General features: G+C 34.1%; 1 protein-coding gene across 1 annotated transcript in view; it reads left to right on the top strand.

The window, feature by feature from the left end:
• Positions 1-1,106: 1,106 nt before the first annotated feature.
• LOC110030001 (quinolinate synthase, chloroplastic) overlaps positions 1,107-27,172 on the top strand; it is a 50,705-nt gene continuing 24,639 nt past the window's right edge. Inside the window, exons 1-5 of the mRNA XM_020732531.1 lie at positions 1,107-1,896; positions 4,074-4,358; positions 4,736-4,954; positions 5,038-5,217; positions 22,585-23,100. Of these exons, the coding sequence (XP_020588190.1) occupies positions 1,204-1,896; positions 4,074-4,358; positions 4,736-4,954; positions 5,038-5,217; positions 22,585-23,100 (1,893 nt within the window). The 5' untranslated portion in view covers positions 1,107-1,203. The remainder of the gene's footprint in view (positions 1,897-4,073; positions 4,359-4,735; positions 4,955-5,037; positions 5,218-22,584; positions 23,101-27,172) is intronic.

Genomic DNA, 27,172 nt, shown 5'->3' with positions numbered 1-27,172 from the left:
ATTTTTCGAGATTCAACCCCTGAGAGTGCAGATTGATCATTCTTTTGCAAGATTTCATGTCGAAGGGCATCTATCTAACCCATCATCTGATCTCGCAATTCTTGAACATATAGTTGGATCTCTTGATTCACATATTTCATATTGAATTCCATCTCTGTTTGACCTCTTTGCTATTATTCTCCTTCGTACTTGGCTCCTCGCCTCGCCTGTGGCATGCCTACGCTCATCACATTACATTTTAGGATTTCAAATCCTTGATTGTCTGCTTGTGGAACACGCCCTGAGAGTTAGAGCCAAGATAAGAAAAGTGAGATAGAAAGAGAGCTAAGGAATGCAAAAGAATCTTCAAATGTCAGAATCTCCCGGAGTGAAGATTCAAATGTCTCTTTATTGGTCATGGCCTTCTATTATAAGGGTTCGAGAACACATGTACATGTAAGGAAAGAGCAGTTTTCATAACTGTATGAATAATTGACTTTAAATTACATGATAATGAAAATAAATGTGACACATGACCGATCGCCCAAAGCCTTGAGGTCGACCGACTATGTGGGTCGCCCGCGGTGTGTAGGCATCGATCGATCGCATTGGTCGATCTTATATTCTTTTTGACAAGTTGGTCGGTTGACATTGCTAGCGGTCTCATGATCTGTAGACATGTCAATCAACATATTCTACCAGGCAAAAGATTTCGTTAGTCGGCCGGTTTTGCTGGTCGACCGAGATATAGAGTCAATCGACTGTTTGCTGCTGAGTTTTCTACAGTGCTGTTCAAGACTTTATTTGTGTGTCCATGCTTTCGGCCATTCAATTTTTTGAGATTAATGCTGATATTTTTTGTGATGTACAAATACCAAATATCTAAACTAATTTTTAGAGAATTAGCTGATAAAAAACCATTATACTCCCCATGATGTCTAAGAGATAAATATTGGCATGTACCGTTTTCAATTTATGAATTTATAGAAATTAAATGATAGCTAAGAGATAAATATTGTCTGTACCGTTTTCAATTTATGAATTTATAGAAATTAAGAAGAGGCGGCTGGAAATTCCTGGTTTTCATCCTCGAGGGGACCACCGCCAATCGCCTTTATACCGTACAACTAGCGTATTTATATCGCCCATCCCCCCTAGCGCCTACGCGCCATTTTCTCTCTTGTTCCTCTCAGGACAAACGCACAAACAAACTCTCTCTCTCTTATGGCTACCTCCTTTCTAGCCACTAGACTGGTTCTCAACCCTAACCATAATTCTATCATTTCCAGGTCGCAGAGTCTCCGTCGCTGCCACCCTGCTCCGTTCCTATTCCGATGTTCCGCCGCCCCTTTCATCTCCTCCTCCTTAGCTGCCCCCTTCATTTCCTCCTTTTTCTCCGCCACCGATGACCCTTCTAGCCGTCTTCGGCGACTCGCTTCAGAGTTCCGATCTCTCCCGGTGCCAATCGACCGTGTGAAGCTTCTCCTTTCCTACGCTTCCGATCTCCCTCCATTCCCCAATGCCGAACGCGTCAATTCCAATCGTGTCATGGGCTGCACCGCCCAGGTCTGGCTCTCTGCCTGGATGGACGCCCTCGGCCGGATGCGCTTCGCTGTTGATAGCGATTCAGAGATCACCCGTGGCTATTGCGCCTGCCTTTTGGCGGTCCTCGACGGCGCACGTCCGGAGGAAGTGCTTGCCATACGAACTGACGATCTTGCGGATCTCACTCTTGGTGGATTGGACGGTCGTGTTCGCTCGAGGATGAATACTTGGCACAATGTGCTGGTTAGCATGCAGAAGAAGACGCGGGCGTTGGTCTTCGCTGGAGAGGGTCGGCCGCCGGGCGAGCCGTTCCCGTCATTGGTTATTGATTCCGATGGGATTCATGCCAAGGGCAGCTATGCTGAAGCGCAGGTGAGATTTCCCTGTTCATCCCTTGTTTGGAGGTCTTTTATTCGTGGGAAATGCGCTGGCTTTTTCTTTCTGTGCTGCGTTCTTTTTTCCGCCTTTCATTTACTTTGGTAACAATCAGTGTTTGTTAAAGAGCGCAACTATGGAAAAATTGCGAGTTTCATACTTATGATATTGATTTCCACTGTAAAAGTTCAGGTGCTTCCCCACTGCTTCATTAATTAATATTAATTTAAATAGAATAAGAAGCATCATCTAATTAGTCAGTAAAAATCGAAGTGATCAAATACATCCCGTTATTCTGTGAAAGAATTCATGGCATGAGTGCTAACGTACAACTGCTTATGCATTATTGCTCGGCCTTATTCGGGTTGGTCAAGAGCATTGGCACTCTTTTTTTTCAAAAGGATCTTTTTAGGTTTGATTGGTTGGTAGGATTGGTCATAAAAATTAAAATATTTTGATCACATGTACATGGGAGCATACTTTTATTGAAGGTAATGGCAATTGTAGCAAGAAAAGGCCTATTCCTCTTGAGAATTATTGGGATACCATGTTCCTGTTCGTTGATAATATTATATTTTTTTAGGAAAAGAAAGAAATTGAAAATAGGCACCTGACATTTGTCTATGGATGTGCTAGTTTAGAGTACTAACGGATATGACGACTCATAATGTTAGTCTACTTGTGAAAATGATATTATAGTGGGTTTTAGTTTTAAATTTTTGGGCTTGTTGAGTGATGACACACTGATTGGATATAAGTAAGATTTCATCACAAGTTCTTGACAAGCAGTACAAATATATTGCTAATTAAAGTAGGTGACTTCCATATTATAGTGGATTCAGGTTCATAGCTTTGTAAATTTAACCATGAAAGCTTCAACTGATCTCTTTTATAAGAAGAAGACAAATATGTGATATAATAAAAAAATGATAATATGTGGAATGATTATATCAAATGGTTGGTAACAGTAGAATTTGAAGAAAACATAGTGGTGAATAAATTGAAGTAGTTTGGACATGTACAATGAGTAAAAAGGAGTTTTTACGATCGTTAAATAATATTAAAATCAAAATGGGTGAAAGAAGGTAAGAAGGATAGAAATTGTGTCGAGCGAGTCATTCAATATAGTTTAAAGACTCATGCAAGGCTTGATAAGAAAGGTTGGAGAATGGTGATTGATAAAACTAAATTAAATAGTTGGGATAAGGTTAATGGTGTTGTGATGAGTTGATAGAAGAATTCATAAGTGAAAAGGAGGAAAAATTGAAAAAGAAAAGTTATCTCAAATCCATTGAAGGCTATTGGAAGGATTTTGAACTTGGTACTTATTGGCCATTTATTTTAAAGGAGCCGAGTTTACAATGTTATAGAGATCCCAATACTATCCTTCAAAATATATTTTTGTAGCTATTGTTTGTCAAAGAATAGCTTTCAATGTTAGTGAAGGACTTGTTGGCTTTGAGAAGAGTCTCGTTAAAAAAAAAAAAAGAGAGAGAGAGAGAGAGACTCCATGTTGAAGAGCCCATTAGCATCATATGGTGCTTATCTTCCTTTCTCTTATACCATTTTGAAAACTAGAATGAATAATGAGAGAGTAAAAATGGGATATTTTATGATTGTATTTTTTTCTTTGTTACATGCAAAGAAAATATGATAAGAATTTGTATATGTGGAGAAATATCTATGTAGGAGCAAAACAAATCTGAAAATTTGTCTTTGATTCTAAACTCCATGGTTATACACATACAAATAATAAGCCTTATCCATGGATTGTTGGATTATTATAGACAAGAAGTTATTGCCCACTGTTTGTTAGATTGTTGTAGATGAAAAGTTGTTTTTCACCAAATCTAGATCATTGTAGATAGAAATGTATTGACATACAGAATTGCTTGAACTGTTAGTTTTACCTAGCCTATGGGTATTTGCAATATAAATCCTTTAGGCAATTTAAGAACGCCTTGTTCTCCCGGCATTGTTCCTTAATTTTTGTTTCAAGCATTTTATTGGTTATTTATCTATCAAATGATGTATTATCAAAATGATTGAAGTTTCTTAGAAAAATATCAATACTAATGGCTTTAGATGTAATTTAAGTGCCAGATTTGCGATCTTCTTTTTACATTCAATTCCAGCTTTCCAGTGACTCTCATTACATTGTAGTGCATTTACAGGTCAAGTTCTTATCTCCTGATGAGATGAAGATTAGAGAACTAGTTGATGTTCTTGCGGAAAAGAAAATTGGTGTGGTTGCACACTTCTACATGGATCCAGAAGTCCAAGGCATCCTTACAGCTGCACAGAATCTGTGGCCTTACATCAACATATCTGATTCATTAGTCATGGCAGATAGAGCTGTCAAAATGGCAGAAGCTGGGTGCCAGTACATTACTGTGCTTGGTGTGGACTTCATGTCAGAAAATGTCCGTGCAATACTCGATCAAGCTGGCTTTGAGAAGGTATTGTAAACTTCATGATGTTTCCCACCTTGTTTCTTGGTACTGCACCATATTTTATGTTTTATTGCAGCAAGAGTGGTTTTTATATCATAAGCCGATATTTATCTTATGCTGCTATCAATATTTGAATTGTCTAATATGTGATAGCATTTTGATAATCAGAACCATTTTTGCATGATTGCATTCACAGGTCTTATGTTATTTTCCAATGTATTTGCTTGCCATTTATTTTGGGGTTGTTATTCTGGATTTCTTTGTTTTGTGTTGCCTTGTCTCAAGCCTTAGTTTTTTAAAATATGTTGTAATTGGCTTGTCTTGAACTTTTAGTTGAGTTTTAGCTTTTAAAGAAAGCACTGAGTATCATAAATTTTACCCAGGTTGAAGTGTACAGGATGTCAAGCGAGCAAATAGGTTGCTCATTAGCTGATGCAGCGGCAGGTCCGATGTACATGCATTATCTTGAGACAGCATCAAAGTCACCACCTTCTTTGCATGTCATTTACATAAATACTTCCCTGGAGACAAAAGCTCTTGGACATGAGTTAGTGCCTACAATTACCTGCACTTCATCTAATGTAGTGCAAACTATCCTTCAGGCAAGTAACCTGAGAGCAAACTGTTTTGTTCTTTAATATCTTATGATTGTTTCATATCTTGAAATCCTTGATTCTTCTTTCAGGCCTTTGCACAGATGCCCAATTTGAATATCTGGTATGGTCCAGATTCTTATATGGGTTCAAACATTACAGAATTGTTCAACCAGATGGTTGGCATGACCGATGAGGAGATTGCTGAGATACACCCAGAACATAGTAGGAACACAATCAAATCTTTATTACGTCAGCTACATTATTATCAGGTACATGGTGATGCAACATTCAATTATAAATAATTTTTTTCAGTAAACTACATCACTGTTAATTTTACTTTTGCAAAGTCCTGCTTTATCTGAAATTTTACACTGGTTTAAATGTCGTAATATCACCAAATTTCTTAAATTATATTTGAATTTCGTTCTTAACCATAGAATGAAAAAATGTTTAAATGAAGATGCAACATCATCTATCATTTTTCCATATCCATACTCTATTTTATGTTCAAATTCAAGCATAGACATCAAATAATAAGATGAGTTTGGATGCCAGCTAGCCTGGATGATAAGGAATTTGAAAGCTATTGTGAAGTTGCTGATATTGAATCCTGCCTGCATAAATTTTGAGCTTTGGCCTTCGAATTTCTATAATAATAATAAGAATAATAATAATAATAATAATAATAATAATAATAATAATAATAATAATAATAATAATAATAATAATAATATTAGAATCTTGTCCACTTAACTTGAAGATTTGTGTATATACTATATTTTATAGTGAAACGTCACTTAGTTTAGCTGGATGTTTATCCATGTCAGGCTGTGCATTTTATTAACTAGTTTATTGAGTTTGTTAAACTGTCAAACCAATTGATTTCATATTGGTCTACTTGGAAATTAAAGTGATTAAAATTGAGGCGTGTAAAACTTGGTGCAATTTACTTTTGCAATAACCAGATTTTATTTGCTTATGGATTTTGGACTAGATTGATTCTAAAATTTAGTGTATAGTTTGAAAGTTCAGTTCAAAATTCAAATTTTTGTTCTTTATTTTTTTAGTTTTTGTATGACTTTGGCCTCGGGAAGCATAAGTCAAACAGGGAGATGTGATAAGGGATTGACTGTGGTAAAATGAAAAAGAAAAGTCAAGTGTTCAGTGATGGTATTGAGGCTGCAATTGCATAAGAATGCTAGGATAAAGTGCAACCAATAAAGATTATCAGGATAAACTGCTTGTCTGGATAGGTTGGATAAGCTGCAGCTGCCCCAAACAGACCCTTAAGGGCTGATGTATATTTGCACTAGAGGAGAGGGAAAGGGAGCATGCAACCATAATGAATCACAGAAGGCTGAACTGAATTTCATTATGAATGTCACTTGATTGCCAGAGAGTGAATGGATCAATGGCCAGAAAAATTATGGTTATTTTGAAAAATATATAAAAAAAATTAATCAATTCAGATTAATAATCAATGTAAATCCACCTATTTAAATGATAAATATTTTTAAGCCATATTAATGAACAATGCACTCCCCGTATTTCACAATTTTAACATTGAAGCGTGAGGGTCTGTTGGCTCAATCAATTCGTGGATGGTCTACGTTGATGCTTATGGGAGTGATTGTGGGCTAACAAGGCACTACTCATGTCAAAATCCTTTGATTTCCTGCCAAAATTCCTAAGAGAAGCTCTGAAATGATGTTGCATTGGCTTGATGTAAAGCCACACCGTATCATTTCTCGAATATGATAGGCACATTTCACGTCATAGTTTATCACAACTCTGCCATTGATCCACATTTACAATAATTCAATGTTAGTTGATTGAGAGCCAGACCTAAGCAACAATACTCCCTTCACTCGCTCGGTCAAATTCTCCTTTCTTACTTCTATTTATCTATCTATAAGTTTCACACAACCATTAAATCACCTTCTTCCCCCTTTTCACTCCAAACATGGGGGACTATCATCCTTGATAGGTATGTGAGGGAAAGCTCCCAAGGGAATAATGAAACCCTTTCCATATTGCACAATCATATCCATGACAATAAGTTTTCTCTGCCTTCATATTGCTTTCTCTTTTTCACTTTTTATGACATTGGTTGACTTGTAGGGTTGTAGATTATGTTTGAGCTAACATTAGTGGTGCCACTCAATCCCTATAAAGTACCGACTCCTCCAAAAAGAAGCAGTGCACGCGTCGGGCACGGACACGGCTTCGACACAAGCCGATAAGTGTTTGCAACTCTACTAAATGTTTTAAAGTTGTTTGATTAATTAGATACTTCTCGGACACTACTCGACGCCAGTCGAACACGGCTCTACACCAAACACAGGAAGATAAATTTGAGCGGCATCGAAGAGGCGACGAAAAAAAAAGCTAAGCTGCAATGTTTTGTAGGTCTTATTGTCTTACCATCGCCTTGCAATCATTCTCAGTAGCCTTGTCAATGCGAGCAACGAGGAAGCGGTCATGGAACGACACTGATCGAAGAAAGGGAGTCACCAAGCAGCTCTAATCGACATAAATGAGTTACCAAGCAGCCTTAATCAAAGCGAGGGATACTTTGACGCGATACAGAGCTTCAACTTTAGCAAGGGCACAATCCAAAGCACAATACAAATCTTCCAAGTGATCTTTGAAGTGGTTAAAGCTTCGTGCTTTTCCCTTTATTTATTTCTTCATTATTTTTTTTTTTTCGAAGGTAAGTTGGCAACATGAAATTCTTATGTATTTACCTATCTCACAGCAAAACTTTGATATGTTTGCATACCACTTTATCTATGCATGAAAGGGTGGGTTTCATTCAATGATTTGTGAACCTTGATTAGAATTTGATGCGATAGGGAACTAATTGAGTGGTATGCTGGTAAATATGACACGACATTTTGTCGGGTTCTAATGTTGAAATCGTGAAATCTTCCTTCACCGATTAATCTAGGTTATAACTTTTTTCTTAATGATTGCATTTGTTGTTTTGTGATGTCTTTAGTAGAAAATATTAAAAATATATATTTATGCTAATAATTTTTTTAAAAATATAAAAATGTATCAATGTAATATCATCTCCTATTTTTTGTAACTATGTATCGTTCTGTGCTTGATACAAGGTAAATTTTCATATATGTCCTACATTAAATATCATGTTTTATTCATCATTTATCGTGATTTTATGCTTGCAGAAAGTTCTTTGTGGTATTTTGCAGGCTATAGGTGTCTAGCACTCAAACAAAGTAAAAACATGCGATGTGGTGTTGAACAGCGTAGTAACACTATCTTTTGGTGTGACCACGCTAGATCAGGGCTCGACCATGCCAAAACTGGCGTGACCAAGCCGTCGAATGACTTGATCTTGTTTTGCCAAGTATGTTCATGTTAATTTCGGTCAAGGCTTTGAAAGGAAAGCTAGGGAAACTTCTTAAAGATATTGAGAGATTTGTGAAGGCTTTGTAGTGGAGATTTGAGGGTTTGAATGTAAACCTTAGAGTTCTCTTCTTCTTCCTTGAAGCAGAGAACTTTTAGGGTAGTTTTTCTTTCTCTTTTTTTTTCATATGGTTTAGGGAGGTTTTGATGAGTTATGAGAGGATAGTTTTAGTCTATTTGTATGAGATAAGATCGTCAAGTAACTTGTATTGAATGAAGAGAATCACAGTGTATTGTAAGGACAAATTGGCTCGGTGAGAGTTTTTTGTACCTCTTATGCTGTTCTTTTTATTCCCTCAATAACAAGAATTGGCATTTTCTTATTTCATGAATTGTAAGTAACATCGCTTTCATACTTCTGTGATGTAATTTGTGGTTTTATTGTAGTTTTCATTTTATGGATTTTTTGTTGCTCTCGACGCCTTTTTGATGCATAAATTTCTAATGTTGATATGTGACCTTCTGATTGAAATTTACTTTTTATTGTATGTGATAAGAATGTTAAAAATCTCTTGTGAACTATGACTTTTGTCCGTTGCGTAGTGGAAATGTTAGGTTAATCAGGAAAACCTAGTAGAATAGGCATTCTGTTAGAACTTTGCAACCTAGATAGGGGATTTGAATAACCCTGGGAAATGTCATAGGGTTTAGCGAAACTTAAATTTATGAGTTTCTGATTCTTTTTCTCACCTAGGGATAGACTTAGGGTCTGTTTGGGGCAGCTGTAGCTTATTGAATAATCTGCTGATAAGCTGATTAAAAATAATCTGCTGATAAGCTATGTGCGGTGGCTATTACAAATTTTTATTTTTTTGGAAAAGTCAGACCATTGCTAATAAGCTCCCACCACACCTAGATAGGTGCGGTGTGAAAATACTATTTTCTGTGTTTTGAAAACGCATAAGTTGCCAAAACACATTTTACCAAAATAGGTCAGGTGCATTTTCAAAACGCCAACAGACCAATTAAGCTGCCCCAAACGGGCCCTTAAGGAGAAAACTTATATCTCTGGTTGTCACTAATAATGTGAATTACATAGGAAAACTTTAAGAAATCACTTGACTTGTGTCACAAAAGTATGAATTTTGCATATTTGAAAAACTCAACACTTCTTACTGTCTTTTTTGTTTACTGCATTTTTAGGACTGTTAGATTTATCTCTTGAATTCGATCACTTCAAACTAGATTTAGTTGTTCAGTGAACTAGAACTTCATTTATTATAAATATTTTGACACTATTCTCATGGGATCGATATGCGGACTTTTAGATCACATATTACTTGACACGTTTACTAAAGTGGTTGACCGAGTTACCTCACAATAACCGGTATTGATGTTTTCCTATGTTATGAATTGTAAGTGACATTGCTTTCATACTCTTGTGATGTAAGGTTTTTGGTTTGCTTGTAGTTTTCCTTCTATAAATTTTCTGTTTCCCTCGATAGCTTTTCGATGCATAAATTTCTGCTTTTTTTGTGTTCACCTTCCAATCTTAATTTAATTTTATCGGACGTGATAAGAATGTTAAAACTCTTTTGTGAACTATGACTTCCGCCCGTTGCGTAGTGGAACAAGTAGATTAACCACAAAAATATGGTAGAATAGGTATATTCTGTTAAGAATTTGCAACTTAGAAAGAGGATCTAAAGAAGCCCGAGAAATTTTAGGATTAAGAGAAACTTAATTTTGTGTGTTTCTAATTCTTCTTCTGACCTAGGTTTAGGCCTAAGGAGAAAATTCGTATCCCTGGTTGTCAACAATAGCATGGGTTCCATAAAAAAATTTCAAAAAATCGCTTGACCTGTGTCATAGGAGTATAAATTTTGCATATTTAAAAAACAAAACTTTTCTTTCTATCATTATTTCTTACTGCATTTTTATGACTGTTAGATTTATTTTTTGAAGCGGTTTAGTAAACTAAAACTTCATCTGTTAGAAATATTTTGGCACTATCCTCATACGTTCAATACATGTACTTTTAGTCCGTATATTACTTGACACATATATTTGCGTGATTGATCAACTTGCTTCGCGGTAAGTTTTAGGCCATCAACTTTTGGGCGTAGTTGTTGGGGACAGTCATCAAAATTTTCTAACCTTAGGTGAATTATATTTGAAATACACAAAGCTTAAGATTAAAATTTTTGTTAATTGTATCTTTTTTTATTTATTGTTTTATCTTGATTTGTTATTATTTCTTTTTTGAAATAAAAAAATTCAAAACTAAAGTATAAAATAAAACTATTTCAAAAATTCAGAATGGCATAGCCTCAGGAAAATTAATTTTCACCTTTTCAAGCATATACCAACCCATATATGACTAAATTTTGCATGAATTTTGAATATCCTGTCATAGGAACTAGATTTGACAACCCACATTCCAACACCTACAACCTAAGTTAGTCAACTTACCCAAATTTCAATTGGAATAGTACTGACCCAAGTCGAGGAAACTAGCAGTAGAGGAACAATCAAACCAATGCTGTAGAATATTGAAATAACCATGATAGTACTACCTTGATGAAAGTGAGAATTTGGATGAATTGACAATATAAATATACTGAATCAATTACAATGCCAAGTTGTTGTTTTAAGAAACCTAGAAAATCAAATGGAGCAGTTAGCTTAGAATCCCAAAGGATACCAAGGATAGCTGATAGCCAAGTTTTACAATCAGAGGATTTAGGCCTCAAAGACATGCTGTGCTGGATGAATTTTGTTGGATGATGACTAAGGAAGAATCTGGTCTTCTTTTGAAGGCAACCCTTAGCGTTGTTAAGGAGATAGTTGAGCCCGTAGAACCACCCATAGGAGGAGCCCCAAGGAAGTAGTTGGAGGACAACTCGAGGTAAGAGAATAACCCTGTGGACTTAGATCCTGAGCCTGATGGACCTGGAGAGAATCCAACCAAAGATTTATGAGACCCAGATTTACCATTTATGGTTTCATTTTTTGCAACTTGTTAGGGAAAAACTGATATGCAAATAGAAAAAATAATCGGTAGAATTCTGGATTTAGAAAGAACCATTGGGAATGATAATCTAAATTAATCCTCTGATACCCTCAGGACGACTGTTATCTAATAGGGATGAAAAAGTTGCATGAAATTCTGAAACTTGATGTAAGAACTCCGAAACCCCCAAAAGATTTGACAATTGATTGAGGATTACTGAACTAGAATTTTGTTCTAGAGGATGACTTGTAGGTCAGATCGAGGACGTTAAACCAAACGCTATTTTGAGAGACAACCTAAGTGTTATCTAGTGTTTGGATCATTTTTTCTTTTTATTTTGTATTTGTTTTGAAATTTGCTTTCAAGTTTCATTGAATTTGTTTTGAGTGTTTTTGATTTCTTTATTTATGTAAGAGTCATGTGCCTTTTTTGGAATTCTCAGAAGAGTTTATTGGTTTAAATTTATTTATTTCAATGTGTTGATGATTATTATGTTGAAGTGTAAGATCAAATTTCCTGTTTTGCGTGTATGCTTTTTTTTTTCTTTTTCTGCAATCTTTCTTGTGGCATGCATAGGATAGAAAATAAGTCGGGGAGAGAGTTATGCATGTCTACTTGCATTGAAGAAATTCTCTTAATTAAATTGGTGATTACACTGTAAAGTGGAGACTCATATTAAGAATCTTGATAATTTAATGAGATTATATAATTACTTCAATTGAAATTTGAATACTCATTAAAGAAAGGGATTGAAATTAATGATCCAATAATGAAGTCTTACACTTTGGCAACATTTACCTAAATCTTAAGTTATCTCAAAATAAGTAAAATATTATAATTGAAATATTAGTAGTCAACCAAAGATACATTAAGCCTTTTAATTTTTAATCCAATCAATTTAATTGAGTCTCGACTTTTGAATGAATTATAATATTTTTGAATTCACTTTAAGAGGAAATGTGAATTATCATTTAGGGGTAATTAGACATTCAAAATTTTTAAAAGAAATGTACCCCACCAGATATAGTAATTTTCAGTGGAATTAAAAAAAATGAATAAAAAAAAAGTTTGCAAAATTAAAAGTAAAGAATTATGAAAAGCCTATTTTTAAAATAATCAAAACAAATGATCAACCACCCTAAGAAGAAACTTGAGTTAAGCATAAAAATAAAAAATTGGTTTTTTAGTTATCTCCGAAGTAATAAGGCTTGAAATGTTTTTAATGAAATTCCTAAGATATTATATTCAAGAAAGAGGATAAGGGATGTTAGATTGATTAGTTAAATCTTAACTGATTTAATACTATCTTTGCGAAATGAAAATTTTTCAATTACACCAGATTAAGCATTTTGAGATTTTCTTAGGGTTTGGAAGAAGGAAATTAAAGGAAGGATTAGGTTATTAGAAATTAATAAAAATCTTATACTAATTTGAGATTTGCATATCTCTTATAACACCTATATAATCCAGTTAAAGAATTAGGAAGCCATACGAGGACTATATCTTTTTAAGTCTTGTTGAGATATGAGATTACTTTAGGGCAATTAATAAGTTTGGGAGAATTTATATGTGGTAAATTTGCATATTTATTCATCATTTATTATGATATTATGCTTGTGGAAGGTTATTTGTGGTATTTTGCATGTTATAGGTGTCGAGCACGCAAAATAAATGAAAAACGCGTGATATAGTGCTAACAAAGTTTTCACACGGCTCTCGGTGTGACCACCCCAAATCTGGGCATGATCACGCCAGTTTTAGGCGTGGGTATGCCTCAAGACGACTAGATCTTGTTTGAGCAAGTAGTTTCATGCTGATTTCTGCCAAGGCTTTAAAGGAAAGCTAGGACAACTTCTTAAAGATATTGAGATACTTGTCAAGGCTCTCTAGTGGAGATATGATGGTTTGAATGTAAACTCTAGATTTATCTTCTTCCTTGAAGGAGAGAACTTTTAGGATACTTTTTCTTTCTCTTTCTTTTTTCATGTAGTTTGTGGAGGTTTTGATGAGTTGTGAGAGAGGTTGAGTGCATTTGTATGAGATGAGATCATCAAGTAACTTGTGTTGATCGAAGATAATCATAGTGTATTGCAAGGACAGATTGGCTCGGTAAGAGTTTTTTGTACCTCTTGTGTTGTTCTTCTTTTTATAGCTAATATTGGTGCTTTATTATTTCATGAATTGTAAGTAACCTCACTTTCATACTCCTGTGATGTAAGGTTTATGATTTTCTTGTGGTTTTCATTCTATGGATTTTTTGTTTCTCTCAATGCCTTTTTGATGCATAAATTTTTGAGGATGATGTGCTAACCTTCCAATCCTGATTTACTTTTTATCAGACATCATAATAATATTAAAAATCTATTGTGAACTATGACTTTTTCCCATTATGTATTGAAACGAGTAGGTTAAACACAAAAATCTGGTAAAATCGACATATTCAGTTAGGACTTTGCAACCTAGATAAGAGATCTGAAGAATCTTGGGAAATACCATTGGTTAAGTAAAATCTAACTTTATGGATTTCTTATTTTTCTTCTGACCTAAGTATAGACTAAGGAGACAACTTGTATTCCTGGTTGTCAAAAATAGCATGGGTTCTATAGAAAAACTTCAAGAAATCACTTGACCAGTGTCATAAGAGTATGAATTTTGCATATTTGAAGAAATTGGTACTTTTTTCTGTCATTTCTATTTTCTACATTTTTAGGGCTGCTAGATACATCTCTTGAATTCAACCACTTCAAACTAGATAGCGGTCTAATAAACTAGAACTTCATCTTTTAGAAATATTTTTACACTTTTGTCATGGAATCGATACACGAATTCTTAGACCACATATTACTTGACATATATACTTGTGTGATTGATAGAGTTACGTCGTTGTAAATTTTCAGCCATCAGTGCTTCATATCTCATACCCTTGCTGTTGTTAGTCGACCTTTCTGGGAGGTGCTTCTTGATATACTTATGCATGCCATATTCTTAAGCCTTGTTGTTTTGCTCACTCCCCATGAAAATCTTTCTTAAAGTGGTTGATTTGCTCAAGTTGGTAATTGTTGCCCTCTTTAATGGGGATGATATAGTAGTATTGCCAAAATTTTTGACAAGACCCAAACTTGGATAAAATCTTTGCCACTTACACTGTGTGCCAATCATAAAAGCTTTGTCTGAATGATCACTGAATGACATGGACATGGACAAAATAATGATATTTGTGTAAAAAAAATGTTTTATTTTCAAAATAAGTTGTAAGAAAACAAAACATTGACAAAACTACAACTTTTTTTTTGTTGCTAGAATGTCACTAGGAATAAAAGCGTGATCAGGTGATAGGGGTGGTTAAGCATTGTTCACTCAACTTTTTGATGCTCTTACAAAGTGAATGATGAAATTTCATAGAGCTGTAATCTAACCCATAACTGAATATGTGACGACATAGTATAATGAGACTGAACTTGTGGTAGGCACATACCAATGTATTATTTTGGTATTTAAATTTGATCCTTCAAACTAGTTGATGACTACACATAGGATTTCTTTCAACGAATCTCAAAGTTATTATGATGGCATGTTGTGACCTTATTCATCCTTGGCACCACATAATTCATATAATTGGCATACAAAAGACCCTTAATTTTCAATGTAGGAAATATAATTAATTTTTTCAAAAGAAATACATGATAATTAAAAAAAATTATAAAATAAGGAAAAACTAGTATTTTGGAAAAACTACATAAAATTCAAAAAAAATAGAAACTCAGTTACACTTATGGAAAAATTTTTTGATAAAATTATTTAAATGCCTTAAAGCATTCCCAAATTCATTTTTTAGGCACTAAAACAACATTTTTATTTTTTGCTCACTCAAACACCATTATATTACTTACAACATAACTAAATGTACACAAAATAAAAATGATGAAATTTAATGAAGGGGTTGCTAGGATTGAATCCTTCATTTTTTAGAGAGATAGAGAGTTTAATGTGATTACTGGAATAACAATTGTGTGCATAAAATATTGATATCTCCCCATCCAGTTGAGTTGACTTTATACCCGATGACTCAAACAAATTCGGTTGATCAATATTGATGAGATAATGCAAGTCAAGTTAATGGGTCATCAGTTTTTGTTCAATGATTACTAGAGACTTACTTTTTTTGAAAGAGATATACTTATAACTAACACTAAAAGACTAGAAATAAAGCTAAACCATTGTTAGTATTATAGCCTTGATTAATGAGCCACCAAGATAATTGTCGTGTCTTTGCCCAACTTATGGAAGTAAAACTGACCTTTCCAGCTAAAATCCTCGCACTAGTAAAGTATAAGTTCTCTCAAATGTTTTATTGTCCCATTTTTGATTTAATGTTTCCTTGAAAAAGGAAAAAATATGTTATGATAGGCTGCCCTTTGGTGATTGAAAATTGTAATATCAAATTCGCCATCATGCCTCTACCATGCACGCTTCTACCACAAATGATCAAGTTCACACAACAACATATATCAAACATTAAAAAAGGACCATTTGTCAAAAGAACTGATAAAATTTCAAACATCTTGAATGAGTTCAATCCTTCAATCTCACAAACTGTTCAGAAATAAAGGGGTGTGATGCTTCAATATCAAATAAAGTTGTGATCAATTTATTTTTGATAGATGAAAAATCTATTAAGGAGAGAATAAATGTCTCGAATTAACTATAGATTTGATTGATTTAGTAAAATAGTGAAATACATGCAATCATGTTTGGCGAATCATTTGCTTCCAGTTAAGTTAGTGCATAAACCATATGCTGCACACCCTGGCGGGTCTGAGTCATAGCTGGAGCTGATACTAATCATTCAGCCTGTCTCTGTCTACCAAAACTTCTATGAGAAGGTGGAACACTAACTCTAGTATTTACAAAAGGCCTCTGACCCAAATTATGGTAAAATCTCGTCACGTGTTCTGGTTGATGACATCAAAAACAAGTGATAGTAACCATCAAATGTTTTTCTCTGTGTGCCTTCCCATACTTGACACAAATTGTAATGCAAGTACTCTTATCAGAGTTGCTATCACTATTGTTGGATCTAGGCTTCTTCATGTTGGATCGTTGAGACTGGACAGCTCGAGTGACCTGCCCAGATCTAGACCTTTCATCTTTTAAAATTCTCTATGCCTCTGAGTAACTATGAGATTACTCTCTATCCTCCTTGCTCTTTCCACTAGAATTGAATAATTCTTAGCATTCAAAGGAATTATAGATTGTATTATCACATCTTTCAATATAGATAAAAATGGTGGCATTTTTCTCTGACGTTAGGGACTGAGCTGCATACCTAGAAAACATCGTGAATTCAGCCTCATACTGTGTAATAAAGCGGTCACCATGCTCCAACATGATAAATCAATTTTGCATTTACCCTCTGGCTGAAAGAGGAATAAATCAATTACAGAAAGACCTCACAATATTCTCCCACTGAATCTAGTTATTGGGTCATCCTCCAAACTTCTCTAGTTTTACTAGCCACCACCTCTTTGCTTCTCGCTTGAAAGCACATGTTACCAATGTAATCCATTTCTCTCGAGGGCAGGGCGAGTCATCAATAATTTTCTCAATCGGCAACAATCGGTTCTTAGCCTTAATTGGTCATTCTGTTCCTAAAAGTATGGGTGGTCTCATGTCTCGGAGCAAATATAGATACTTATCCATCTGTCTTGTTCTACTAACAATGGCCTTGGTCCGAGAAACCTGAATTAGTGGTGTTACTGCGTCCATCATCTGAGTAAATACCTCCATAGGAATGCTAGTACTCAAGGATGGGGGATAGAGCAAGTTCTGAAGGTGTCAGATTTTGCTAATCAACAACTTTTGCCTCTCTAATAATCCCATATGTATCCTCCTTATCGATACTAATGACCCTGAGATACCAAAATTTAATAATTATTATCACAAATTTTAGAATATTAATAAACATTAATGATATTTTTAATGACATTTTTTTAATTATTTTCCTACTAGCCTTTGGCTGGGCTTTGATACTACTCTTATATGTCGGTCGAATTGAGGGAAAATAATCTTACAATTTTATTTCATAAATAAAATGATTCAGAACACAAAAGAGCCATTATATTTCATAAAATTTTAATTTCCTACAGTTTGTACATATGTTAAATTTTAACAACTAATAGAAAATAAATTTAAAACAAAATACCTATCAACCTGAGCTCTTCGGTGTTTATATGCATACTCTCTAAGATTTAACTATCATATAGTTGGTTCTTCGGTAAAAATATTAGCAACTAAGAGTGTGAGTTAAACAACTCAGTGCATAAAATATTTCTAAGTTACAATAATTCTCATTTTAAAATATTTTGTATAAATTATAGTAATCAGTGAAAAATTACGAGCAATGAAAAAATAGTAAGAAAAACAATTTCTATTTACTTTGTTATTTTTGTTGCACTTTTCATTATTGGAAGACACCAGCTAAACGTATACTTTAAAAAATATATGTTTATATTTTCCAAACCCACCAAAAAGTAAACACCCATTTTTTATTTTCATTTACATTTCCATTTCATGCATGGGCACAGCGTTTCCCTAACAGTACCATCTGGGGTTGACTCCATATGCATGCATACATCATATTTTATTTTATTTTCTTGCACTTAACATTTAAAAAAACATGAACTTTTGCATTTTAAAAGAAATGCTGGAAATAGAAAATAAGTGTAATTGCTTCATAAATAAATAGAATAATTGTAAAATAAAAATATATTTATCGACCTATACAGTCTTCTGTCTAGTATCTTTTTTTTCTAGATCAACTTAGTCATTTGATGCACCTATAAGAACATTTTAGCTTTTATTTATTTAAATATGCCTACCTTATTAAACTTAATTGTACAATTATTATTTAGCTATATTCATTTGAAATTGTTTAATTTGCTTATACATATGAATATTCGAACTACTTTTCTCTTTGTTAGAATTTCATATTAAATAATTTTGCCACAGTTTTATTTCAATATTAAGTTATTTTGGTCAACAATATTAATACATATTTTAATTTTAACGTTCTTAAATGTTGGTCTTAATCTAACACAATTAAAGTTGGAAATGAAAATTTTAAGCATTTAATTATGTTTAATACTTGAAAACTTCCTTTTCTTATTTCAATCTTCTCGCAATTTTTTCTGTTTGTTTATTTTTTATAGTTTTGAAACAGTTGTGTTGCAGTTGTTTATGAATAAATGATCTTTCTGTTTATGTGCTATAGTGTTGTTTATAATAGAACTAATTCTGTTAGCATATTTCATTTTTAAGATTCAGTTTGAATGTTACAAAATAAAACAAGCACACCAAAAAATAGTGAGTAATATGACAATCAAAACTTAAAAAATGACTATTAAAATAATAATTAGTAATATGATGATATTGTTTCTAAAATGTAGTTAATTAATGTTGTTAGATAATTCGTTCTCGAACGAAACTCTCCACGCCTAATCACTATCGGCGGTGAAATTCTTAAATCGATCCTCTCACCTTAAGAAGTCACAGTTCTCTGTTATTTTCTTTAGATATTTGTAAAACTGTTTCTCATAGCTATTTGGTTGTTGCGAGGTAAGCAGAGAACATTACAGTCCACAGTAGCAGTACAATGCTCTGAAATTATCGGAAGTCTTCGAACTCATTTTTTTTTAAGATTCAAAACCATGAACACAAACCCTTAAATGTAACATTTGTAGTGAAAAATATTAAAAGAAATTAGTTTTAGTTTTATGATATTGTGAGGTCTCAGAGAATAGAATATAAACCAATGAATCTGTCACTAGAAGAAGACAATAAACTTTATTAAAAAAATGATTCTTGGTTGAAAGATAAAAAATGGAACTTCAACTTTTCTCTTCATTTTTTCTGCCTACTACTTCAACTTAATTATTTTTGTATGATAAAAATATCTTTTTTATATAATAAATGTTTCACGTGAAAAACTAATTCTATAGCAAAAAAAAAATTGTGTATGAAAAATAAATTTTAAATAATTATTAAGCATATAAGTAAAATATTTATGATAAATATGGTAGTATGAGTGAATTAATGACATATTTGAAATCTTTAATGACATAAACTTAGTGACGAAACATCAACACTTAATAGTAAATTAACATTAGAAATCAAAGGATGAAACTAAATGGAAAATTTTTAACTTATGAAGAAAACCAAATGTAAAACATAAACATAGAACACATGATTCTCATATTAACCAACAAACCAAAAAACCAAACCAAATCAAAATTAAAATATCAAATACACCAAAACCAACTTATATATACCAATTCAAACAACGAAAATCATATCTTGGTACATCAAATGTAAACCCTAGGCTAACCTACTTAGAAATGAAACTTAGCTCATATCGTAAAATAGTCAAATCTAAAAATATTGGTTAGATTATTAAGTACCTCTAATTAGTTGCTAAGGAGTAGAGCATATAAAACCCCAAGCCTATAACAACCCTTGACTATATAGGTGTCCTATGATGAAGTAACTCATGTTATTGACAAAGACATATCTAATCACCTAATAATTAATGACTACACTCTTCATCCCTATGACAATAGTGGAGACCCCTGACTATTTGGTTGGTTAACAGTCTTAGGCTATTGATTAACCCGGGATGATAAAAAATGATGGTCATATTGACCCAAAACTTCATATTCAAAATTTAGGTTAGTTCACCTATTTTAGTCTTCTTATGGAGTCTAGACTCATCTCAGGGTTAGGCTCTCAATTTCTATCTAGAAGTCTTTTCAACTAATCTTGTACCTTTATTTTATGAATCAAATCAAACATTTGAAGTCAAACCAATCAAATCAAATCATCAAAATCAAATCCTTCAAATGAAACCTTTGAAATCAAACCAATTAAATCGACTTATTGAAATCAAATCCTTGAAATCAAATCTTTCAAATCAAATAAATCTTTTTATGTCAAGCTTTCCGATTTAAATCTGTTAAATCAAGATTTCAACTCTAACCTCTCAAATCAAAACTTTTCAAGTCAAATTTTGAAACTAAACCAATCAAATTAATTCATCAAAATTAAATCCTTGAAATCAAATCTTCAAATCAAATCAAACTGTTCAAAACTAAATCTTTCAAAAGAAATATTTTTTAAACCAATTCATTCAAAACCAAATATTTCAAAATCTATTTTTTTCAAATCAAACTTTCTAATCAAACTTGAAGTCAAAATTTTCCAATATAATTATATTCCGTCTAACTTCAATAAATCAAATTCATTCCAAATTCTTTTTGACTTAATCCCATTTCAATCAAACCTAACTCGTTCAATAAGTTGTCAACCTCAACCTTAGGGAACACCTTTCCATAGTTGGCTAATCCCTTTTCGGGTTTTGTTTTCTGACACATCATCACTGGATTGTAAGCCCCAAACCTTGAATTTCAAAAAACAAGTCCCTTCAAATCTTGAATCTACCCATTGAAAATCTTAGAACATCAATCTTTGAAAATGATATGCATTTGCTATTTAATTTAATTTTAATTTCCCTCTTAAAATGATATTCATATCTTCCCTCATAACATTTGTCGTTCATGCCTCATAACACTTGTCTTCGCCTCATAAATGGGGATGTATACAATATGGGTGTCCTTTTTAGATAGTTTCATTGTTTCAAATGCTCTGATGCAGTAGTTTGTTTGTGTTTGAGGGATGTTTACTTGATTTTGATAGTGATTGAAACATTTTAGCTTTGATTCATGCAAGGCTGTGTCCATAGTCCACTATCTTCATCATGTGATGACCAAATTGATTTTAAACGTATTTCTTTGACAATTTGGATGCTTCACATGAATCATAGTTGTTAATTTTACAAATGGAATATTTTTGGAAAATTTCAATTGTGATTGAAGCGTTTCAAACCTGATTAGCGCAATGTCATGTTTTTAGTCCGTCATTTGTCGTCTTAGTCATGCAATGATTTGATGTGTGAATATTTTTTTAGGTAATGTCACTGTTTTTAATACATCGATGCAGTCCGTTTCACAAACAGGTAATGTTTGGGCAGTTTGAACTTTTCGATCGAAGTATTTCAAGCATGATTTGTGCGATGCTGCATTCGCAGTCCATCATCCTTGTTGGATGACTTCGGCATTTTTTGGTATTTCAGATTATTGGCATTGATTATTTTATTAAATTAAGTGCAATTTGATGGTTTTGATTTGTACGATGCAACATGATCTCAATTTGTGCGATGCAAGAATTATTGCAGCGTTCTGTCATTTTTGCCGTATTTGACTGCATGCATGAAGATCAATAGCCAGTCTCTCAAAAAACTTGTTCCTTCAATTCTTGCCTCCTAACGTGCCCTACATGATCAATTACCGAAATTAGTAATAAAACAAAAATTTAGGATTTTGGGATGTTATAACAAGCATCTCTCTAGGAATATCACCTAACCAAAGAAAGGACACCAAATTTTCTTTAAGCCACTAATAAAATTCATAATCAAACAAGAACTTTATTTAGCTTGCTTTCATTTCTTCCAATCTTGCTTTAGATATTGTGTATAACATCTGACATTTTCTTAAATCGTGGCCTATGTTTGTCGGTGCATATCCATAAGCATTTGAATGTTTTTAAATATTTCATTGAACAAATCCTTAGGCGTTAAAAATGACGTCCAATTTTTTCTTCAGTCCATGTTTATGTTTGTCGATGTATTACAGTAATAAGTTGCAGGTTGTTTAAAAGACCCACAGTTATACTAGGATGTTTAGTTGAAGTTTTGAAGGTAAGTTTTTGTGGCATCACAAAAGAGTAGGGGAAAATGATCCGGGTAAAAGTTGACTGAATGCAGTGCATTCACCGAGCTTCACAAGAAATAAAAGAAATGGTAGAAGAGGAAGCTATCCAGGTGCGTTTGAAATGGATGAAGATATATGAAACGAGTTTTATTATTGCCATGCATTTCCTACTACACAATTGAATCTTCATGTTGCTGTGCGAGAACTTCTGGTGCATTGATGTATGACCTTTTGCTTGTCTGCCTTTTGCCTGCTATATGTTCATCTCAATATAGGTTTTTTTCTTTGCTTTTAAATGCTGGGTGTTCTGTTTACATTTATTAATTCTTTCTTTTATTTAATTAAGGAAATCTATACATTTCTTCTTCTTGGATGTTTATCAACTTTTTCATGTACGCTAATTATGTTTTATTTGTGAATTTTAATTGCAGGATGGGAAATGTATTGTCCATGACTTGTTTGGTCATGAAGTTGTGAAGAAATTAAATGAGCTATACTGTGATGCATTCCTGACAGCTCATTTGGAAGTGCCTGGAGAAATGTTCTCCCTTGCCATGGAAGCAAAAAGAAGGGGAATGGGAGTTGTGGGATCTACCCAGAATATTTTAGATTTCATCACACGAAGGGTACAAGATGCTTTGGACAGTGATCTTGACAATCATCTTCAGTTTGTTTTAGGAACGGAATCGGGAATGATAACAGCCATTGTTGCTGCAGTACGTAAATTACTTAATTCTAGGAAATCTTCTTCAGGAAGCTCAAAAATCACTGTAGAGATTGTGTTCCCAGTCTCGCCTGATTCAATGACCAGAACGTCATCAAATGGTTGCCATGGACTAAGTTCAGTTTCAGCAGATGATCTTGCAAAGCTTACATTTATTCCTGGAGTGGCAGCTGGCGAGGGATGTTCTTTCCATGGTGGCTGTGCTTCCTGTCCGTATATGAAGGTATTTTTCTTTCTGAATGCAATGAAATCTGTATATCGTGTGGCATACCCACAGAATATTAACTGCTGAATGACATATTTCTGCATTAACAGTGCAGGGAAGCAATCTTTTTTGATCTATTGTGCTGGGTTCTTTTTTAATGGAAGCATTCTTAATAACAATTTAACTAGACTAGTTTAAACTTGCAGATAAGTCTATAGCGAATAAAGATTTTATTCCCTCTATTTTACGATGCGAGTATCAAAATGTTTGCATAAATTTAAAAAGATTTACATAGTGCATAAAACTCCTACCAATATAGGGTTTGGAATCTACACATTGCAATTGCCAAAAAATATGACACAAACTTAACACCTCTATACCACAACGGAAGACTCTAACAGTAGTTACTGCTTAATTAACTGCTATGTAAATCCTTGATTTTTTTGCCAAAAAAATATGACACAAACTTAACACCTCTATACCACAACTCGGTGTAACAGTAGTAAGGATGCATTGAATAAGAATTTAAGGTATTATATGCTGAGATGACTAGCAACTTAAATGGAATGATAGTATATAAAGAGTTGGAAGAAAAAACTATGTTGAAGCGAGAATAAGATTATGCTTTTGACTTTATTTTTTTTAGGATAACAGTAGTTAGTGCTTATGCTTTAATATGTTGGTTTAAGAGAAGTTTGAAAAAAAAAAAAAAACTTTGTTTAGAAATATGCGGCAATTTCCCTGTTTAGAAATATGCGGACATCTACAACTTGTATGTTAGAAGATGTTATAGTGGAGAGGGGGAAGCAGAAAAAGGTTGGCTCACATACTTTGGAGTAATTCACATACAAAACTTGGAACTAAAACGCACTTAATTAACTGCAAATAATTTCATAAATCAATAATCCAAATGTTAATCATGGATCTTTATTTACACAAAGTTTATGAAGTTAAGTATTTGTGTAAATCTAAGTCTATGCATCTTAAGAAACTTCAAATTTAAGCATGTGCTAATCTAAGAGAAGATAACACTTAATAACATAATTTAAATGAATTAAATACATAAATGAAATTTGATTGTAAATATAAATTAGCCTAAAAAGACTTTAAATTAGGCTCATTTTGGATACATAATTCACCTAACTTTGACTCACGGTAATTGAATTATAACTTCTTTCGATTTTGTGGATTATTTTAGCTTATTTGAAGTCAAGCACTACTTCAATTCTCATGGAGCATAAAAAGCTCTCTTGTTCAAGATAATTATTCAAGATTTCAAGAGTTAGATTTTGTAATTGCTCCTCAATCATACATGTATTATTTGATGTAATCCTAGCTTTCCATCTGACCAAAAACCTATACTCATCTTTCTTCTTGTTGAGATTTGTATATAGTTTAGGGCTCTATTTATAAATAGGAGATAAAGAAGAACTTTAGTGGTGTATTTGTAAGAATATTGTTAAGGCTCTATGTAAGCCCAAGTCATTAATGAATAGATCAAATTTTTGAGCAATTATTTCATTTTGGTATCAGAGCTAAACCCTATCCCTCGTTGTCGATAATTCGATCAAGAAGGTCTCCTCGCTCACACCTTGTCCTCTTATACTGTGTGGATCCATACATCTCGAGGGTTTTCAGCAGAGGCAAGCTGCTTAATCTTGGCCTCTCGCTTCATGCACTCAAAATCAATGTATTCGGTGAGTAGAGATGTGTCGATGGATTTAACGGTGTAGATCTCGCTAGAATCAGGTAAGTCTAAATGGTTGACGAGTTTGAATCAGCTGCGACTGATCTCGTCTCTGATGTGGTAGTCCTTGCTCAACTCCTTGCTCATGATCACAATGTTAAAACTGTCAGATCTGGAAGTGAAGGTAGTACCAGGATCGCGACATTAAACTCATTGGATCCATAAAGTAAGTCAATGATGGGATCACAACGTACAAAGACCTCCTAAACTTCCATTTGAGAGGGTTCTAGATCTTGATGATGAGATAGATCAAAATCGAGTCAAGAAGATGAAGGAAGTCACGTATGATTCAGACTTGGTTCCTTGTGATTGAGGATGCCAAGTGATGGAGTTAGTGCGAGAAATAAGGGGTTGGAGCTTCTGTGGAAAATAGATCGTGAGATTCTGACTGTCTTGGTCGAGCTCATATAGGGAGCTAGCGTCTCGATAGAAGCCATTACTTCAATATGTGGTTCGACGCAGGGGAAACTAGATCTGCCTCTTTTGGATTTGAAGCTTCATGGACCAACCACATATCTAAGTTGGGCATGTTGGATCGAGATTGTTTTAGTAAAGAAGAGAGTAGAGGGATATCTGATCGGGGACGAATCAAAGAGTGACAATGCTGTTGGGGATGAGTGAAGGACCACACCCGTCTTGCTTTACACTTCGCTACTCAACTCAATGGTTCCTTCAATAGCCTCCTTAGTAGATGACATCCGAAAAGTGAGGAACATCTGAGCAAAGCTAAAGAGGATCTATGTTGGAGCTGAGAATCACATGAGTGCGTTCGAGATTTAGCATGAGATAGAGGCAGTGGTATAAGGTGATAGATCGATTCAAGCGTACTCCATATATCTGGAGTGACTTTGGGCAAATATTGATCATTTTTCATCGATGTCGAGCTATCGTGATTCAGCTACAAGAAATGAGGGATCTTTGCACTGTTGAGGAATATGTAGTTTCTGGCTCATCTGAACCCGGCTTTTGATCAGAGGAGATTCATCCTCCTAGCATAGGTGACAATCCCTTCAATGGATGAGACTAGCGCTGCGATGATACTGGAGAGTCGCATGAGGCCATCACTATGATGATACTGTAGAGTCGCATGAAGCTACACTCTTAGCTGAGTGTATTTTCATGTATGTGATCAGCTTTGGTTACCTCGAGCTCATTTATGATAGGTTTCCAAGGGGAGACTCGCAAGTGCTACAACTATGGTGAAGGCATCTGAGCGAATTCTATCCTAGTCCACTTAAGGAGAGAGACGGTTGGACGTTGATAGTTTAGAGGTTGTGCTCATGGCCATGATGTTCGAAGAGACGGAGGGGTCTACCGGGCAAATCTGATGGTAACAGAGGATGACAGAGTGACTGGTGTGGACTTTACCGATGAGGATCATGAGCTTTTGTAGATTGTTGAAGAGGAACCAGAAAGCAATAGATGATGGGGCCGATAATGCATCCACCTTGTCTTCATCAAGGGATAACATTGCTACTTATCTCACTCAGATAAAGATACTCGTGATACACATACACTTGCCACTATTTCCTCCATAAGATCACCAGAATGGATAGTAGATTCTGATGCATTTTAACATGTGATAGGTGCTGCTAGAGAGTTCTCTTTCTATAATCACCTAGCAGTTCCAAACAATGTTCAGACTAATGATGGTACAACACAACCTGTAGTGGGTAAGGGTATAGTGAGGTGTACTGATTCTATGATTTTATTTAATTGTTTACATGCTCCTTTCTTTCTAGTGAATTTTTTATTCATTAGTACTATTACTCTCTAACTGGTATGTGTTGTTTCATTTGATATTCCTAAGATGATCTTTCAAGAGAAAGGGATGGGCCGAACGCTTCGGACTGGAACGTGGTATAGTGGTCTTTGGTACTTGGATAGAGAGAGGACAGACTTAACCTTGACATTTATGGTGGAAAGTGCTGAAGCAAGAGGATTGGGGAGGAGTGTGAAGGAAGGGTTATTGCTACATCACGAATGCATGAGACACTATGTTTTATTTTATTGAGTTTTTGGTATCCATCAGTGTATGAAACTGCAAATAAACAAAAACTTGTTTTTGATGTTTGTTAGTTTGAGAAGCTTTCTATGAGCTCTTGTATCGGTTTTAGGAGTATGACTTCTTGTTGTTTTGATTTGATACATTCTGATGTTTGTGCACCTATTTTATGAGTTAAATGAATGATTGCCAATATTTTGTGACTTTTATTGTTTGTTTTTCTTGTGTCACTAAGTTGTATCTAATGAGACGTAAAAGTGATGTGTTTGCTTGCTCTAAAGATTTCTACAAGACAATTTCGACTCAATTGTCGGCGCTTAAAAAGGGGGGGGGGGGGG

This window comes from Phalaenopsis equestris, unplaced genomic scaffold (assembly GCF_001263595.1).
Source record: "Phalaenopsis equestris unplaced genomic scaffold, ASM126359v1 Scaffold000627, whole genome shotgun sequence".
NCBI classification, from domain to species: Eukaryota; Viridiplantae; Streptophyta; class Magnoliopsida; order Asparagales; family Orchidaceae; genus Phalaenopsis; species Phalaenopsis equestris.
Note: the sequence above shows the minus strand (reverse complement) of the source record. Positions and strands in the feature narration are given on the sequence as shown.